A 19,991-nucleotide genomic window follows, 5' to 3' on the forward strand; every position below is an offset into this window, starting at 1 on the left:
GTGCCCGTGTGTCCAAAAATTACTTTTAACAACAAATACCTGAACGCTTTCGCGTTTAACACTTTTGGTTAGCACAGGCTTCGGTAGTCGTCGTAGTGGAAGAATGGCAGGCTGGATGTGGCTCCGCTGTGTTTTAGGGCCTCATCTGCAACGAATTCACCGTTCACCGGACCAGTCTCGAGCCGAGGGCCGAGCGGGAAGAAGGGTAGGAATATCTATAATGCTTTACATGTGTTAAATGACACCGAGTGCGAAAACGGAGTGGTATTTAATGCCATAGCAACGAAGTGGTCGCGGCTGCGGCCCGGAAGTGTCAGGTGTTTGTATATAAAACCCTGCTTTCACAGCCGCTGTGACAGTCAGTAAATGAATGAAATGGCAGCCGTAGATTAATATTTTTGTCTTTTTGTGTGCAGTTCCTTTCTATTTTACTGTCACTGTAACAGCCAGTCTAACTCTAGCTTCGTAAACTGTTCTTCGTTACATTAACCCGGTTGTGCTAATGCTAGCTAGAGTGCAGGTGAGAAGAAACTTTGCCAATCCGGGAAAAGAAAAGACAAACGTTAAACAGACAGCGAATAATCATAATAAGGAACATGTGTGTAAACTCTATCAGAAGGTGTGGTTTGAGTATCTACCCCGTGTCTCTGTAAACTACTACAGCCTGTGCTACAAGCTAAGCTAACTTTAGCAGCAGTGCTCAAAACTGGATAAGAACAGACTGCAGCAAAGAGGACATGAGAAAAAAATAATTGGTGCTCCCCTGCCTGTGTACCCTTAAAGAACCAAGAAATCGGCAAGGATAATCATTACTGATTCCTCACAGCCTGGACACAACTTTTTCCAACTCCTCCACTCTGGCAGGTGCCAAAGAACCCTGTATACTAAAAACTACCACACACAGGTGCAGTCCCCAAGCCATCACCTTCATAATTAGCTGACTAGTATCACCTGGTATGACACGGCAATTCTCGTTTGTTCAGATAATTATCACACCCAGCTTCACATCTACAAATACTGTTTTGTACAAATACTCAGATATCAAAATTTCATTACCATACTTTATGCACACTTGTGTTGTTTGCACTACCACACACATTTGCACCTTAGAATATTCTGATATAATCTGTATATTGCTTGTAGATTGTGTGTTGTCTGTAAATAGTATGTACATTGTCAGTCTGATTGCTTGAAAATCTCCAACTGCCAGAACCAAATTCCTTGTGTGTGCTAACATACTTGGCCAATCAATCTGATTCTGACTGATTCATGATGGCAACAATTTCTTTCTGTGTTTCCAGGGATGGAGCTACCAACTTAGAAGTCTGGAGAAACACACTGACAGCATCCTCGGCTGGGTCAGTATCTCTGTATGGTTGTTAATTTGGACGGAAATAAGAAGTTTTGTTAAGTAATGTAGATGTGTTCCCCATCCTCCAGGCTTCAGCACTGTGGTCTCTGTCCTACTACAGCTCTCCCCTTCTCCTCTGCTATCTGTACAGGAAAGGTAGGTTGCAAGATATGTCATTTCTATATTATTGACTGATGTTATAACTAGAGTTGAAACAATCAAGCAAAACCAGGAAACATTCACTTGTTCCAGCTGTATAGCTATAGCTCTGTATATTGAATTCGATTTTGGACTGTCGGTCAGACAAAACAAGACATTGGAAGACATCACATTGGGTGAAAGACCAATATGTACTAGTATTTTCTGATCAGTTAATTGAGAAAATAATTGTCAGATTTTTGAAAATGAAAGTAATTATTAAGCCTTAGTTGTGACATTTAATCACAAGAGATGTTCCAAAGAGGGACAGACTTGGTTGTACGTAATACTGTCTGATTAAGGACTGGGTGATATTATCATTTATTGACTTTCACACAAGACTGACTGCACACACAGTAATATTGTGATGATATAATGATATGTTATCTTTCTACAAAATTCTATAGTCAAAGTTTCCAGGCAAGCTGTAATGAAAATATTTTTTTTTTTTATCCGTATAAAGAATTTGATTTCATATAATGCTCAATAGTGGAACTGGCTTTGAACATCAGTTGATTATATTATGTGTGATTTTTGCATATTGGAAAATATTGAGAATAATTTCATGATAATAACATCAATCTCATTTCCTAGTGTTACTCTTTTGTGACAATAGCAAATCACCAAAAAAAAAACACTGAAGCCATTTTTTCTCATGGTGTATAAGACATGAACTTTGTATGTTTCAGTAGTAATTTTTCTTAGGTCTGGCAGAGATATATGTCAAAATATGTATCGGATAATAATAATGGGGATGACATTTCTCCTTCTATTATGGAAGACAAATGACGACTGGGGGTTGTTCTTGGGAATTGCTGATGTCCGACAAGTGAGATTAATATAAAGTTAATCAAGTGTATTATTCAGTAAGACTGCACATCAATAGAAATTAATTGATTGAAGTTGTGTGCTACTCCTTAGTGTATAATTGCGCTTCTGATATTGATCAATGCACATGGTTGGAGGATAGTTATCAGACTGTAAATCTTTGTATTGGTGTTGGGTAATGAGGCTCAAACCTGGCAGAGAGATGGGGGGTGGGGTGGGGTGGGGGTGGCTATGTAGATGTCTATGTAGATGTCTGTGTCACTGTTGCTTTGTGTATTTTTAGGTTACATCTCCAGTAGTAAGCTGGTTCCAGTGAGTCATTATGTGGGAACCGTGCTGGTGTGTCTTCTAGGAATGGCCTGTCTAAGAGGTGAGGCTACAGATTTCAACTGACTGAGGTTATGACTAATTCAGTTCATTCATCTTTACATATCACACCATATGCTGCATAAAGCTGTGCATGCCAATAAGATTTTATAAACACAGTGACAGTTGCACAAGGTCTATAACCGCAAAGCATATTAAACACACCCTTGAGGCTTTGCAGCAAAAAATATCTCTCTCTCTATCTTTGCTTTCCCCCCCACCCCCTGTTTCCTCTTTCTATTTTTCCCCAGGGTGGGGAAGATGGAAGAACTCTGAGTATGTTCACTTTATCTCCATACTTGAAGATACTAAGAAGAATAACACACCAGCAAACAAGGTGAGATCATTGCAACATAAAGCAGGTACTAAGCCTTAAGACTGTATTTTCTATTTGTATTAGTACTGCTTTATTTTGAAAATCAAGGAGATGAATGAATAATTACAAATTTGCAAGTTTATATACTGAAACAGTCGGAACTTGACGCAACTACTTTCTTTGTGTGCTTTCCATCAAGAAAAAACTGAGGTGCTATGACTTTGACTTCTCGCACTGGCCTTCAGATTTCAGCTGGGCAGAAGTCAGCAATCCGTAAGTTTTTGGTTGTTTTCATTGCAGTTATATTCTCAACAGGGTCGGTTCATTATAGATACATGCATTCAATGTAGTGTGAAGTACGATGAATAATTCAACTGAATGTCAAATGCTTTGTGGCTCATCTGTTTCATTGTAAGCCTTTGACTCTGTTTATGACAGAAAACTGTCCAAGGCTGGTGTTTCTCTGCTGAAGCCAGAGCCCAGATTAAGAGGAGCAGCAGACAGTGTCCTCAACTCTGTGCGCACTCTGCCATGCCACATCATCAGGTAAAGGCTATTTAGGCTCTGAGTGACTGCATGACAACACTGCAGATTTGTTATTAGTATCACAAAAAGGGAAAAGATATAGGTATTAAGCTCTGTGTTACATTTGCATCTCATTTCACCCCTATTGTCTCATTTTTCATTGTCGCTGCAGTGTCATCATGTCTGTTTTCTTCCTCTCTAGTTTTCTTATTGCTCACTCGTTTGGGAGGAGAATGCTGTACCCTGGCTCTGTAGGTTTACTGCAGAAAGCCATGAGGCCTATGCTCCAGCAAGGCCAGGCTAGGTTAATAGAAGAGGTAAAAACACAAACGCACACGCGCATACACACACACACACACACACACACACACACACACACACACACACACACACACTCTTTAAATGTCTATACTCATTTCAATAAATACTGATCATCATTCTCTGTCAATTTCCTGTCAGTTTGACGGCCAAAGGAACAAGCTTGTTGCCTGTGATGGTAATGAGATTGACACAATGTTTGTGGATCGAAGGAGAGACGGGGGACAGAACGGCCAGACCCTGGTAAATGTCTGCAATGATTTGTTGTTTTTGTGACTCGGGCTTGCTCCCGGGTCCAACTAAAACTCCTGTCACATCAGTCACATTACAGTTCGTGAAATGAATGAATTCTGCCACAGGTCATTTGCTGTGAGGGGAACGCAGGCTTCTATGAGGTGGGCTGCATGAACACGCCACTGGAGGGTGAGGAATTCTCTACGTCAGTCAAGATATTTTATAACTCCATTTAATTTATGTGAAATGGCACAGAATTTTAATTAGTCTGAAATTGTTGTGTTTGAATTATAGCTAAAGCTTTTGTTTATCTGTATTGTAGGTGGCTACTCTGTACTGGGCTGGAACCACCCTGGATTTGGAGGCAGTACGGTAAGCAGTACTGTGGAAAACTGTGTTTCACTTAGTCTGAACAAACAGTGCAATAGAAAACAAAAGTATGTTGAAAATCTGGTTTCAGTTGGGCAGTGTTGCACAAGAGGGCAAGTACACTCCCATGGTTGATTATATCAGTGGGGTGGAATAAAAGATTGTAAATCTGTCAACTATTTGGAAATGCATGGTTTCATAGGTGGCTTGAGTGTTGCTATTATTTTAATATTGAATATCGTTTTTGTTTTGTTTTTTTACTTGAATCTTTTTGCCAGGGAGTACCATTCCCCCAGAATGAGGCTAACGCCATGGACGTAGTGATCCAGTTTGCAATACATGAACTGGGCTTCCAGCTCACGGACATTGTCATATATGCCTGGTCCATAGGAGGATTCACAGGTACACAAGAACAATGCATGATCGGCACATTTTAATGCTATTAATGTGAATGATGTTATTTAGTTTTGATTCTGCATATCCTTACTCTTCATTTTCTGTCCCTCTTTCTCCCCATTTCCTTTCTCAGCCAGTTGGGCAGTGATGTCATACCCAGAGATCCAAGCAGTAGTGTTGGACGCCTCCTTCGATGACCTCCTGCCTCTGGCCCTCAAGGTCATGCCCGACAGCTGGAGTGAGTCCTAGAGGTTAAAGTTCATACTCTATTCATTGTTTTTTTTGTTTTTGTTTTTTTGCAGCAGGTAGTTTTATTTCACCAACTGAAATATCTTTGTTTTCCCTCAGGACCATTAGTGCAGCACACAGTTAGGCAGTACATGAACCTCAACAATGCAGAGCAGCTTCTCAAGTGAGTCTGTTAGTGGTGAAACCAATCCTAAAAGTCTGCATCACCGAACATTACACAATATGTTGGTATGTAAAAGTGAAACTAGAATTTTTTTCACAGTGATGTGGCTGATGATTAACACAACTCCCTCTCCTCCAGATACCAGGGACCAGTCCTGCTGATCAGGAGAACCAGAGATGAGATCATCACCACAACGTATGTCACCAGAGTTCATTCTAAAATCATCTCTCAGGTTAAACAGAAGCATAATACATTTTATTCCCTTTGGACTGAACCGTGTAATGTGTGCAGGAAACATGATTTTCATTGAGTGTCTTTGATTGAAATGTTATATGAGGGCATTGCAAAGAGTCACTTAGATTAATTTAAAGTGTGACCAAAAGCTTGAAAATTTGCACCTGACAGACTAAATGATTTTAAATTACCTTCATATGGCATGCACTTTTGTCCAAAGCGAGTTACACATTTATTCAACCCCTTAAGGAACAAAAGCAAGTAATCAACTGAGAACTAAAACTGTGATAAAATGATAAACCACAGGGGAAAGAAAACAATGAAAATGTAAATTCCAAACGACAGATTGTTCAAACAGTGACTTCGTCATATTGTCTGGAATATTTCACATTTAAAAAATTTTCATAGCAACTAAGTTGAAAGTACTTCCAAAAAAAGCAGTTCACGGCAGGGTCTATGGACATTGTTTACAGTAAGACACTGCTGGATTTTATAAATGTCATTTTTTTCACTTCTCTGTGCACCATCAATGAAATCCATTCAACCCTACTGTGTTGAGGAGAAGTATGAGATGTCAAATGTATTCCAATACATTAACACTAAGTTGCATTTTGTTGTACAGGGGTCCAGAGGACGTGATGTCCAACAGAGGCAACGACCTCCTGCTCAAACTGCTGCAATTCAGGTCAGTCTCCTCAATATCTAAACTCAATATTTCCACTTTTACGTATGCTCAGTTTACTTGGACTTGTTGAGTGATAAATGGTGATGTCATTTTCCTGCCCAGGTACCCCAAAATAATGACAGATGAAGGGATCAGAGTCGTCAGACAGTGGCTGGGAGCCTCCAATCACATAGAAGAAGGTTAGTGTGCCAGTGTGTTCATACCACACCTGTGTTGGACTCTGCAAGTTAATTTTAAAATCTGATGAATGAAAGGGGGGAAAAAAGCACATATTTTGAGTTTCAACCCCTGTGTAGTTGTCATAACAGCTGTGTGTAATGCCAGCTCACTCTTGCCCTGCAGCGTCTGTGTACAGTGGTTATGAAGTGGACGATGACTGGTGTGTGTCTGTGCTGCAGTCGTATCAGGCCGATAGAGATGTTTCGTTTCCATGGAGTGTTGGTAAGCCCAGACTCCTTTCACATTTACTAGGCAAATAAAACTGCACGACACTACCCTCGTAGCTACATGGATCACCTCACAGTGCTTGCACATGCTCTAACACACTATCAATGTTACCAGGTGAGGATATGACTCTAGAAGGAAGGCGGCAGCTGGCTCTTTTCTTGGTAAGGAAATCATCTATTGTTAACCATGCACTCAGTCTCAGGGTGTACAGTTGTTTTTCCTGTCTGGTTTAAAGGGCAGCCACCTGTTGTCTTTATTTAATATTTTCCAAATTAGGTTTTTACATATTCTGGCTCTTCCCTTCACCCATACGCAGTCTAATTTCCTTTTTTCCAATAAACCTATTTTTTTTTTTTTTTGCTTAGGATTTTGGCTTAGCTTCCCCCTTCTCTCCCACTCAAAAAAAAAAACCCATCACAGCTACTCGCAGACATCATTACCACTGAGGAACACGTTTCTCGTCGCCATAGTAACCAGCTCACCTGTGCTCTCAGGTTGACTGGTGTAATATATTTCACCGCGCTCATTTTATTGAAGTCATTTAACATCAAACAAGAGGAGTGCCATCAATTACAGCTAATGCTATGCTTTTCCTCCCTTGGTAATGCGTTCTGAATTAGGCTTTATTCACCTGCCGTGTAAACCCTTAAGAGATGGGAGAGATTTGTAAGGCACTGAGCCAGACAGACTGAGCCTAATATAATCAAGTTCTGCACTTTTTGTTCACTGCCCTCCCACACCTCTCATTCTCCATTCCTCCTCCATCCCCACTGTCTTTTCTCTCTCCAAGGCACGGAAGTACATGCGGAACTTTGAAACCACACACTGCACTCCTCTCCCCGCCTCTGAGTTCCACTCACCCTGGAGACTGTAAGGAAAGAGGACGGATGGATGAGAGGAAATGAGCAGCAGAGGATTTGGATGGCCTGTGGTCAGAGCGTGTTCCTGGCATGGTGTGAATGTATTTGTTATTTTGTTCCAGATTATTTTTATTTTTTCTCCCCAAGACAGATTTGTTGTCATGTAAAGTGCTGCTGTGGTGGCATCTGGAGAGATCTGGTCCACTATCACCCTCCCCCACAGCCAAAAACGTAAAATTTGGTCTTTTCTTTTAAGGATAGTGTTTAGTCACTTTTCAGTGTTTGTCCCTCTTTTTTAAAAAAAGGAAAAGGATGCATTTTAAGTAAATGCACAAGCCATCACTCACTCCTTCCATTGTTCCTTCTTTGGCTGCATTTTTAAGGAAGCACCTGTAAGTAAAAATACACTGCTACAATTTAATTAATATAAATAATATTGATCGTTTAATCTTTAAAAATGCAGCCAAAGTGTTGAGGCTTTTCCATTTTTTTTTCTGCAGCCACTATCTTTCTGAACAAAGCTGTATTCTAAATTTACGCTTAAATGTTCTATTAAATATGCTGAATAAAAAGGTTTGACATAAGGGACTGAATTCATTTGTTCACTACTTGATACAAGCGTTCAACAAATTGCACAAGACTAAGATTAATGAATTGCTTCAAAACAATACACCACTGAAGACAATTGTCAGAGCTTTATTGAATTCCCTCCATAATATGATCAATTTGATAAATGAATATGAAAATTAACACTAACATGAAAAAAGTGGAAATAAATCTTGATTTACATCATTTTAAAAGGGAAAGTTACATCATTTTCCTGAAGTTGTCCACGGCTTCTTTCACTTTCTCAAGTTCAGTTTGGCTCTGCCGTAGCTGTGGAGAAAAGGAAGTCATTATTTACCAGGGATTCACATCTTACACGCAGAGAAACTTTCAATTTATTTTTCCCACCTTCTCGGCATCCTGCTCCTGCACCTTCACTGGCACCTTCTCTTTGTAGTCATTCTTTGCCATTTTCTCTCTCAATTTCTCCATCTGTTTCTCCAAGTCACCTTTCTTTGTCATCAGCTTGGCTACCTCCTTCTCCACATCAATGAGACCCTGGGGGAACAAAAGGTGAAGTGAAGTCGAAGATGACAGTTTAAAATTATGATCTTGCTATATCAGGTCAGTGACAGAGGAAACACTAACCTCAAGTTCAGAGCAAACATAGTTTAATGGTATCCCTAGCATATTTATGTGCTTTGATTACCAAGTAAGGTGACGTACATTCATGCACTTAGACTATTCAGGTGATTGCCTATTCAGATCACTATGTAAATTTAACTGATCTGGAACCCTAAAAACAAGTGATACATGGCAAAAGTCACCCCACTCCGTGTCTAAGGAAGCTAAAACAAAACCAAGATTTATGTATTTGCACATCAGGGATGGGAGGGACCAAACAATTGAGCAGATTACCGGCCCTCACCTTGAGCATAAGGTTGACAGTGCATCTGTCAGAGGCGATAGCCACAGCGCAGCCTTCTGGGACAGGCTGGTTGGCTGTCAGAGGGATGATAGCCTGAGAATACGACAAAGTCTGGATCTGCAGACTGTACTTCTGCACCAGGGACACAGTTGCAGAGTCTATGCACTCGAGGTAGCCTGGGAGAGACAGGTGCAAACTGAAGATTAGGCAACAGAAAAGTACTTTCTTCAGTAAGGAATCAATACACTCCGGTTGTTTTATTGAAACCATTGGTGTGAACAGAACAGAAATAGATTGTTTTTTATCTATATTTGTCAACCTGGGTGTCATTCTCCTTCTTTTGGCCATTAAACTTGGAAGTATTCAGGCACATAAGTAGAAGTAGGAGCACCACAATGTAAAAACACTCTCTTACAAGTAAAAGTCCTGCAGTCATTCCTTACTTTGAACCTTATTTCACTGTTGTAGCTGGTCCAGATGGAGCCAGTTTTAACTACTCTTTATTCTTTTCTACAGATGAATCTGTTTTAATGCTGTATATTTTACAAGTTCAACGTACAGCATGTGTGGTATATCAAATCTTTCATTATCAGTAAAAAATGAAAATGGAGAGTAGTATAAGTATATAGTTGAATACAGTTAAAACATTGTATAGTACCAGTACCTTAAACCTGTCCTTGGCTACACTGATTATATTCACTGAGGATGACGAATGGTTGGCCTTGAAATGAAATTTATTTTTAGCATTTTGTTTGTGTGTGCCCACTTACAGTCAGCTCGGGTCTTGGTCAGGTTGTAGTCGGCCCTGAGTGACCGGATTGTCTTGACCACAGTCATTACGAACTCCATGTCACGGTCGACCTCCTCACTGTGCCAGCAGAACTGCAATGAATCACATAAAATGTATAGCTCACCAAAACAGAAGGAAAACATCACCATTGAATTTACTTCAGTGACTATTATTTAAAATAAATGATGTTTTGACCTGCCACTATCAGTCACGGTACATATGTGAGTTTTAACATAACCATCTTTTTCCCTTTCCCTAACTCACCTCCTCTGTGTTGGGATAGGATGTGACACTGATGCTGGGGGGGTCACTCTGAGGTCGTCTGCGTGGTAACCTCTGGTAAAGCTCTTCAGTGACGAAGGGCATCAAGGGAGACAGGAGGCGGAGACCGACCTCTAGACAGGTGTAAAGGGTCTGTCTGCACACCAGGGCCTGTCTCTGGCTGGCACTGTCTTCCTCTGCTTTACTGAACACAGGTTTCACACTTTCCTGGAGAACGAGAGGAGAGTGAGTGAGGAGATAAGAGGAAAGAGGTGGAATTTGTTATGGTCCATATAAAGACACCACAGTCGTCTGCGAAACTTTTTTAAGATGGTCTCGAAGTTTCTTACCAGGTAGACATCACAGAGCTCGTATAGCCAGAAGTTGTAGATGGCGGTGGTGATGGCTGGGAAGTCGTAGGCCTTAAAGGCAGCATCGCAGAGAGCAACAGCAGCACTCAGTCTAGACAGAATCCACCTGTCTGACACACTCTCCTCTCCACACAGCTGAGGATCAAAACCGTGACAAAGAGGAAATGTTCAGATTTGGTTAGCACGACTCCTGTACTGGGTTCCTGCCAAATGTCAATGAGCACACGTCTATAAATATAAAGGAGGGCAGCATATGAACAAACTGTACCTCCAGATAAACAATGCCAACAGAAAACTTTTTCTACTCAGCATTTACTTGGTCAAAATAAGGTTTGTGTCACTAGATGAATATAAATAAGTATGGAGCAGTCTTTGTTTATGTTCTTTATGTACATCTTTTCTCCTGATCTCACCTGGGCTTTCTCTGATGGTACAAAGTTGTCTCCCAGAGTCTTCATGGCAAACTTCACAGCGTTCCACAGTTTGTTGCAGAAGTGACGGTAACCGAGGATGCGGTTGACATCCAGGTTGATATCCCTACCTGGGGGACAGAAACACAAATAAATAATTATTGCAGTATGTATTAAAATAGATTGATTTTCTAAACCGACCTTGTACTGATAGGACTCTAATGCTGTTTTTCCAGTGTTTTGGTGTATTTTATGAATTCAAGGTTGCGATGCAGGCCGTTGGCCAATGGAGGCACAGCGAGGGAGAAAGTAAGAAACCCAGAAAAGACAAATTAGTTCACCTTGGCTAGTGTAGGCACACAGGGCAAACCGGAGAGCATCTGTGCCACACTCTGGAATGCCAGTTGGGTAGTCTGACTTCTGGCCCTGCTTTGCCTTCTCCACCTCCAAAGGATCCAAGTTGCTGTCCATCAACTGGGCATGAAGACCCTAGAGGATAGAGAGAATAAAGACAAATGTCACCACTGAAAAATAAAACAATGTGTTCAACAATTTTTCTTTCTCATCTCAGAAACAAGAAGCTCCTTTCAGCTGCTTCTTGAAGTCTTAATCGGACAGACAGGAAAGGATTTTTATATGAAAACATTAGGGGTAAAGTGCAGTTCACTACAAATCCTTCAGTGCCCTCTAGAGGGCAGTTTTACGTAGCCTGGCTGAGCAGCCCCCCCCCCCCAGCTGGTGAAGAGATTGATGGCCTCAATAAAAGCTTGTTCAAAGCAGAAAAAGGTGCTTAATAAAGCTTACATAAGAATATTGGCCTCAGGGGAGCAATGAGCATGTGGTGACCATGTAAAAGAGAGCCCAAAAGGGAGTGCGCGTGTGTGTATATATCTGAACATGCATCAAATTGTGATTAGGCTTTACCTCTAGGGAGATCCCTGTAATGACGTCCAGAGGATCAATGACGTTGCCCAGAGATTTGCTCATCTTCCTTCCATGGGCATCCCTCACGACCGCATGCAGATAGACCTGTAAAAAAAACATCATTACTGAGTCATGTCTGGTTAATAACACTATTATAATATCCTGTTGTGCTATACTGCGGCTTTGCCAGTTATGATTGGTCTCACCTCTTTGAATGGCAGCTTGCCGGTCAGTTTGAGGCCCATCATCACCATACGAGCGACCCAGAAGAACAGGATGTCGTGGCCCGTCTCCAGCAAGGTGCCAGGGTAGAACACGTTCAGGTCCTGTGTCTAAAGGAAGACCGTGAACACCAGGATTTATGACGGTAATACAGAAACCCTTTGAGGAACACTGTCTAAAAGTCATAACTTATATTAACACTTTGAGAGGTTCAGTGACATCTTTATTACATAACTTGCAGTTTTATGGCAGTGTCTCTACTGCACAAGATATCCATAATATCTACTGCAGATAAGTGCCATTTGTGTCAATAGAAAGTTGGTTGACCTCAGTATTTTTACCTCATTTGGCCATCCGAAGATAGAGAAGGGGAAAATGCCAGATGAGAACCAAGTGTCCAGAACATCCTCGTCTGAAACACAGGAACAAAAGTTATCTAATCTGTGTGAATATGGAGTAGAATTCATTAAATTACGTGAACCTTTGCACTAGCAAAACATGAAGCGATTAGATAACCTTTACAATGATTGTAATGAGATTGCTATATTAAAAACTGTTCCATCTTACCCTGTCTGAGGGTAATTTTGTCAGCAGACACACTGAAGCGTTTTGCTGCCTTTTCTCTGGCCTCTTCCTCCGATCTCCCACTCACCCAGTAATGACCATCCATGTCCTGTAGGGAAAAAAAACAGAAAGAGAGGAAATAAATGAAGGAAACAAACAAAAAAATGCAGCATAACACAAATAGCTTTTATCTGTCATCTGAAAACCGTCAGACCTTGACAATAGCTACAGGCGTCATCTTACCTCTCCCCGTTTCACAGAGGGATCATTGACAGTGATGAAACACTGAAGCGTTTTGCTGCCTTTTCTCTGGCCTCTTCCTCCGATCTCCCACTCACCCAGTAATGACCATCCATGTCCTGTAGGGAAAAAAAACAGAAAGAGAGGAAATAAATGAAGGAAACAAACAAAAAAATGCAGCATAACACAAATAGCTTTTATCTGTCATCTGAAAACCGTCAGACCTTGACAATAGCTACAGGCGTCATCTTACCTCTCCCCGTTTCACAGAGGGATCATTGACAGTGATGAAGTAAGCAGGGATACGATGACCCCACCACAGCTGCCGAGAGATACACCAGTCCCTGAGGGGGAGATGGATGGATAAGATCTTAGTAAGGAACTCACTGAACCCTTTCTTAATCATAATAATCTGTTGTCCAGTGCTAAAACTATTGATTCATTTGATGAGTCGATCAACAGAAAAATTAATCAGCAACAATTTTGATAATCATTTAAGTAATTTGTCATTTTTGTAGCTAAAATGTCAAACATTCTTTGAGTATTTGCCCCTTTTCTTTGTCATGTTGTCTTCTCATGTCCTTATATTCTAAGAAATTGTGATGGATATTTTTCACCATTTCCTCATTTTATAATGTAAGACATTAATCAAATAATCAAGAAACCAACCTGCCCGTTAATCAATACTGGCAACAAACTTTAGCTGCAGCCCTATTGTTGTGAGATTCTAAAAACAGAACATTAAAGTATTATCTATAATTCAACATTCAATTTAGTTTTCAGTTTTCATTTCAAGTTCAGCTGTACTTCTGTCAACATTTCAGTGCAATATGCCATTTACTTTAGGAATAAGCATTAAACAGAAGAAATGCATTTGAAATGAACTACCGATGATTACCTGATGTTGTCCATCCAGTTGAACCACGTCTTAAGGTGGTGATCAGGGATGATTTTGAGTCGTCCCTCTCTGACGGCGTCGGCGGCCTGCTTCCCCATCTCTGCGCACTTCACATACCACTGCGGCTTCAGCAGCGGCTCCACAATGTCCTTGGAGCGACTGATGGGGTAGATACACAATCCTGCTTAAAAGATGATCCTCAACAGGATGAATATCCTTAACTTGTGTTGCGGTTATGCACACATTCACACAACTCTACCTGCAGATTGGAACCACCATAGGGTTGTCTTTGATCTCCTTAAACTGGCCTCTGTCCTTGAGAGCCTGCAGCACTGCCTTCCTGGCCTCAAAGCGCTTCATGCCCTGGGGGACAGAAAGAATAGTTAAAATGAAAAATTAAGAAATAAAATTGCTACACCAAGCAAACTATGAGGAGGGCTGACTTTTAGTGTCACGTTGGAAATGCACACACTGCAGGGGGAAGGACGATAATGAGACACTATACCAGGAAGGGAGGAGGCACGTTAATGAGCAGGCCATTCTCATCCAAGATGTTGATGAAGGCCAGATTGTGTCTCTCTCCAACCTCGTAGTCATTATGGTCGTGGGCTGGGGTGATTTTGACAGCGCCTGAACAGAAAATGGTGCAAAGGGATACGAGGGGTAGAGAGGAGGAAAAAAGACAACAGCCATAATGAGGAAAAGCGGCTTGGCATAACATCTTGTTACAATTACTTATTCACAGCACACTGCAGACCAAAAGGCAGCTTGTGTTTTCCTGTGCCAATGCCTACCTGTTCCAAAGCTCATGTCCACGAAGTCGTCAAAGACGATCGGCATCTTGCGGTCACAGAAGGGATGTAGCACCATTTTTCCCTTCAGATGCTGATATCTGGGGTCAGCAGGGTGGACAGCGACAGCAGTGTCTCCCAGCATAGTCTCAATACGAGTCGTGGCCACAATCACCTCCTCATCTGAAGAACAGGAGGAGAAAGAAATGTAACAGTATTACTTTAGCGGTACAAGGTGTCTTTGTTCATAACATTTTTTTCCACTACGAGCTCACGCACCTGATCCATCGATCTTGTAGGCGAAAGACACCAAGACCCCAAACTCCACTTTATCTCTGTAACCAGGTACAGGCAACAGAGTCCTGCCAGTGAGCTCCTTCTTATCCACCTGCAAACCAAACAGAGGATTTCATCAGAGAGTACAACATAGACAGCATTTGCAAGACTGTTTGAATCTGTTACAGCCTAAAGACAGGGTTAACGAAGCAGGACTGCAGACTGTTCTGTACATTTGATATAATTTGCTGTGAATACCAAAATTATACTTTTTTTTGCACCTTCATTTTCAGATTATTATGATTTATTCAACAAAAATATACGACTTCAGTCCATCAAGTCAAATTTGGGAGATACAGGGGGATGATGACATCGAGTTTGTTAAGTAAGAAAAATGGGACAGTTTTCTAAAAAAGCATCTGTGTTTAATTTTGTCTTAAAACAGCCACAAAAAATTGCCTGGATAAAATATAGTATTCAATTAACAAAATTAGGATTTAAATCTGTAAAATATCTGATTAAAGATGGATTAAATATGAAAATTTTCTGTATAGGACAGTTTTCAATATTCATTGGAACAGACCCAATTCTGCAGGCATTCAGGGTTTTGGTGTTTGAAACCCAACACTAGTAATCAGTGGGCTACATATTTATATACATAAAAAAATGAGCCAAAACATTTTGACCAACTCTGCCTAATATGCTGTTGGTCTTCTGTGTCCTGCCAAAACAGCAAACACCCAATGCCAAGGCATGGACTCTCATAGACCAAAATTACCCCCAACACCGTCAAACCTTTGAGTGTTTTTATTGTAGAGAAAAAAGCGCAGAGATGATTATGGTAATCATTTTACTCTATTAAGATACACGCTTGATATTAACCCAAAATGCTTAAATAAATACTAACTTACCTCTATGTCAGAGATGGCAGAGTTTAATGTGCAGGACCAGTTGACCAGCCTCTTGCTCCTGTAGATCACTCCCTCTTCATGCATGCGGATAAAGGCCTCTTGTACAGCATAGGAAAGTTTCTGGAGAGAAAACAGTACCGACATGATAATGAGGAATAGTTCTTCAAAATTCAATTCAAATGAACTCAGGGATTTCAGAAATCTCACATCGTCCATGGTGAAGCAGGCTCTGTCCCAGTCCAGAGAGGAGCCGAGTTTCTTCAGCTGGTGGTAGATACGATCTCCCTTCCTAAAAAAGGCAAGATAGCCGAGTTTTTATTGCGTTTTTATTCCAGTATTTCCCCACACTTTTGGATTTGATCTTCCTCAACTCACTCATTCTTCCACTTCCAGACTTCCTTGATAAAGTTATCCCTGCCCAGGTCATGGCGGCTCATACCCCTCTCTCTCATCAGCTTCTTTTCCACCACCACCTGGGTGGCAATGCCAGCGTGGTCACAGCCCGGGTTCCACAGGGTCGTCTCGCCTCGCATCCTGTGCCTAGAGGAAAGTACACCAATTTAAAACACATAGCTTCTCGGCCACAGCAAGCATGAACACAGGTTTCTTCATATCATGTTACATTGTGAAAAGTCTATCTGTGGTTACCATCTGGTCAGACAGTCCTGAATGGCGTTGGTGAGGGCGTGACCCAGGTGAAGTGATCCAGTCACATTAGGTGGAGGGATGCACATCATGAAGACGCCACGCGGGTTCTGCTCACTAATACTCTTCCTCTGTGGAATGTAGTGAGAGAGAGAAACATGTTATCATCTATTCAAAATGTGACACTGTGTTGATAGAGTGTGAGGGGGGGACTTTCTTACCCCATACTCAGGCTTGAAGAATCCCTGCTTCTCCCACCATGGATACCAGGCAGCCTCCACATACTGAGGACTGTAGGAGTCAGGAAGGGGACTAACGACATCTGACACCACCAGAGAAAGACAGAAAGGTTTGATATATGGACTTGAAGCTGATCGTGATAAAATATAATAAATATATTCGTATTATAGAGGATGTGCTCTGATGTCACTTTTTCACATAAAGACAACAGCGAGTGGCGAAACAAACCAACTAGTAAACTACTAAACTCACTAGATAGTTAAAAAGTACACTTCACCAAAAGTGACATTAGTCCAAACAAGTTTTCTGGCATATATATGTGTATGAAGTAATGACTGAATTACTGAACAATCCATGAAACTATTTACTGTATACTTAATTCAGAAAACTGTGTGCTTAGTTAACTTTACGCAGCCCCTGAGAACAATGCGTCACACTTCATTAGCTTTTAGTCTGTAAGAAATCTAACAAATAGAAAGCTGACAGCTGTCAGTGGTTTCTTTTCTAGCTGTGAATGCACCGATGGCAGAGGTTTAATGTTTGTGTTTTCCAGTCAGGATAAAGTGACCATAGCAGCTTCCCTGCACAGTGATGTAAAAATCTTACCCTCTATTGCATATACTCCCACCCTACCATTGTGATTAATCACCTTTTTTCTCCCCGGCAGGAGTAGGTATGTTGTATGAGATTACTCCCAACTCCTTCTTCTCAGGTTTCACCTTTTTCTGAGAGAACAGGAAAAAAACAAACAGAACAGATCATAGTTGAAGTGCTACCAAGCAACCTATGTGACAATCTGTTTGGTTGATATCTGTCAATATTTATGTTTTTCAAGCCTGCATTAACGTCTAACGAGAACTTCTGTTTTTGCAAATCGATTTTATCTATACCTCTGTCGGTGGCTGCGTCTTTTTCTTTGCCTCCATTTCCTTCTTCTGTTGGAACTTTTCCAGCTTTTCTCTCTTCTTAGCTTCCTTCTTCAGCTGGGCCTCTGTCTTAGGAGGACCTGAAATGAAACACATCTCAGAATATCAGAATACTGTTTACACAAAAAAGAAATATTCATGAACTGTAGAACAGATCTTCCGTACCATTAGCTGTAGCGCCAGCAGAGTCAGCAACAGGACTGCCATTAGCAGCTTTAGCATCTGTAGCAGCAGTTGTCTTCGGTGTAACTGGCACCATTTTCTCACACAGAGTGATCTTTCCCAGCACCTTCAGAAGCTGTGGCTGATTAATGCAAGTTGTGAACCACCTAGTAACGTTGGTCAAGACCTTCCTGTCTGATGGCTCCAGTGCCTAATAAGAAAGAATCAGGAAATCAGGTTGAGAGACAATCCACAACTATGTGGAAAAACCTGTAAGACAACAAAGTGTTGAACAATATACTTACATATTTAAAAGGTAGAAGAACAGCTGTAGCTACAGCCATATCAGCCAGGGTGATACTCTCTCCCACCAAGAAGGTTCTTGGTTCCAGCGCCTGATTGAGAACCTTTAGTACACGCAACATCTCTGCACGAGAGCTCTGCTGGAGCTGAGAACACAGAACAAGTCAAACAGTCGTCTCATAAGGAAAAGAAAAAAAAAAAACACTCAAATGTCTCAGCAAGCATTTGGGTATTTCTCTCACTTTCTTATCCACACCCATCACGCCCATCAGTGGGAAGACCACAGCACAGGACGCCGGAATGAGCTCATTGTCTGCGAAGCTCAGCCACTGCCACACCTGGCTCTGTTGTTTAGCATCTACTCCAGCCCTCTTCCCCTTAAAGGCCAGGTACCAGGACACCGCATTGGCCCCACTCAGGACGGAGTCATCTTCCCCAGTGCCCAGCACCAGGGTTGGTCTGGACCGGGCATTAAGAGACACAGGAGGGTCCTCTGTGGTGGTCCGAGGGCGAGAGGACGGACAAAACTCTGCAGCTATGAGAGCCAGAAGGCTCCTGAAGTCATCTGGGTGAGGGGACACGTAGAGAGTGGCCATCTCTGGTGGAGAAACAGAAATGTACATTGTAAACTGATTCTGACAATTCATTTTCACTTTGCTATCAGCGAGGCAAAACAAGTTTTTCTGGATTGCTCTTTAAGACTGGTTAAATAGGTGTGTTTGCTGGTTGTTAGGTAAACACTCCAAACTTCATGGCATTTAAGGTAACATTAATGAAGGCTGCAAGATTTGTAAACAAACTGATTTAACAGAACTATTAAGTGTCTTATACTGGCCTACATCATCGTTTCAAAGTGTCAGACGATTGCTACGTTAGCTAACTGGCTATCTGTTTCACTTTCTGCAAAGCTGATCTGTGCCACCTGTCAAAGGCTGACGAAAACTCATGCCAAGCAGGCTAGTTAGCTTTAGCTAATTATACAAACTAAAACTCGAGTTTTGCAACTACACAGTGAGCTTTACGCGTATCCACACACATAGTCACCGTTTTAAACTGGTTCTAAATTTAGTATTACAAGAAAATCTACTGCTTTTTACTGCAAACGCGTATGAAAGGTTCTCGCTACCTTTGAATGAAACAGAAAGAGACGTCAGCTTAAGTTAGCATACACAGCAGAGCCACATGAGTCCTCTCCGCCTCTCTGTGTCTGATGCAATGAAGCTAGAAACGTGTTCCGGGTTTCAACCGCTGCTTCCGCCACCAAACGGAAGTCCATTTATTTTATGAACTATAATAAAAACAATAGCAACAACAACGTGATGGAAAAAGTAAACGTGCCATTTATTTTCTGTCATCATCAAAATATAAGCAAATATTTCAAAAAGGTAAAAATATTAATTATGCAGAGTGACATATTTCAATGTTTCATATAATAATATGAATCATATTGTTGGATTATTATTTATATTGCATTAACATATAAGCAGTATGTGAAAATTGAACTTAAGTATAGTACTTGTAAGTAGCTTACAGTAAAAGGTGGGCTACAGTACAGTAAAAGAGTAAGTAAAGAGGCAATGCAACGGTGGAGAAATACTCTAATTACAACTAAAAGTCCTTATAAGCAAACAGAAAAAAACAGAAAAGTTAAAGTCCAGTGACATGTAAACGTCGCTGTTTGTTAATTGTATTTGAATATTGTCACAATAGAGCAGTTTAACCAAACTATATTCATGGTGTTGAGATACCTTTTGTGGGTCGAATTAAATTAAACATAACAGAACATATTCTTCGATCTATAGATATCTTTGGTATAATAAACTATTTCATTTGGAGTCACTAGCAGTGACTTTTAAATTAAAATCTTTATTATCTCTGATTTCATAGAGGGATTTGTGGAGTTATGATGTGCCGGCCTATCACAATAGATGGTGCTATTGTAACATTATGGAAACTCCTCGCAGACACCCCTCGTCACCCCCACCCTCTCCCCACCCCCTGTCAATCAAGCAAACCCACGTGTGACTCTTGCAATATGGTGGCA

The 19,991-nt window shown here is 41.1% G+C and overlaps 2 protein-coding genes across 2 annotated transcripts; one reads left to right on the forward strand and one right to left on the reverse strand.

Annotated features, from left to right (window-relative positions):
* Window positions 1-64: 64 nt before the first annotated feature.
* On the forward strand, window positions 65-8,123 carry abhd16a (abhydrolase domain containing 16A, phospholipase). The gene is made up of 20 exons (XM_023429897.2): window positions 65-205; window positions 1,302-1,358; window positions 1,441-1,507; window positions 2,661-2,747; window positions 2,995-3,080; window positions 3,259-3,332; window positions 3,498-3,605; window positions 3,787-3,901; window positions 4,044-4,145; window positions 4,262-4,325; window positions 4,459-4,508; window positions 4,784-4,907; window positions 5,035-5,139; window positions 5,250-5,313; window positions 5,452-5,508; window positions 6,170-6,232; window positions 6,335-6,411; window positions 6,575-6,673; window positions 6,794-6,840; window positions 7,470-8,123. The coding sequence occupies exons 1-20, from the start codon at window positions 104-106 to the stop codon at window positions 7,551-7,553; spliced, it is 1,632 nt and encodes a 543-aa protein (XP_023285665.1). The 5' UTR covers window positions 65-103; the 3' UTR covers window positions 7,554-8,123.
* Window positions 8,124-8,219: 96 nt separating this feature from the next.
* vars1 (valyl-tRNA synthetase 1) lies at window positions 8,220-19,179 on the reverse strand. The gene is made up of 29 exons (XM_023429898.2): window positions 19,074-19,179; window positions 18,190-18,545; window positions 17,950-18,093; window positions 17,648-17,855; window positions 17,447-17,562; window positions 17,206-17,281; window positions 16,538-16,638; window positions 16,320-16,447; window positions 16,047-16,211; window positions 15,879-15,960; window positions 15,672-15,791; window positions 14,764-14,872; window positions 14,488-14,667; window positions 14,199-14,323; window positions 13,953-14,056; window positions 13,694-13,852; window positions 13,049-13,139; window positions 12,559-12,664; window positions 12,333-12,403; window positions 11,976-12,101; window positions 11,770-11,874; window positions 11,187-11,334; window positions 10,849-10,976; window positions 10,415-10,570; window positions 10,068-10,292; window positions 9,784-9,895; window positions 9,014-9,189; window positions 8,494-8,643; window positions 8,220-8,415 (listed from the first exon to the last, which is right to left on the reverse strand). The coding sequence occupies exons 2-29, from the start codon at window positions 18,541-18,543 to the stop codon at window positions 8,347-8,349; spliced, it is 3,834 nt and encodes a 1,277-aa protein (XP_023285666.1). The 5' UTR covers window positions 18,544-18,545; window positions 19,074-19,179; the 3' UTR covers window positions 8,220-8,346.
* Window positions 19,180-19,991: the final 812 nt, after the last annotated feature.

The sequence above is a fragment of the Seriola lalandi genome, unplaced genomic scaffold (assembly GCF_002814215.2).
Source record: "Seriola lalandi dorsalis isolate HSWRI2012SDOR001 ecotype SW California unplaced genomic scaffold, Sedor1 jcf7180002054900, whole genome shotgun sequence".
Lineage (NCBI taxonomy): Eukaryota > Metazoa > Chordata > Actinopteri > Carangiformes > Carangidae > Seriola > Seriola lalandi.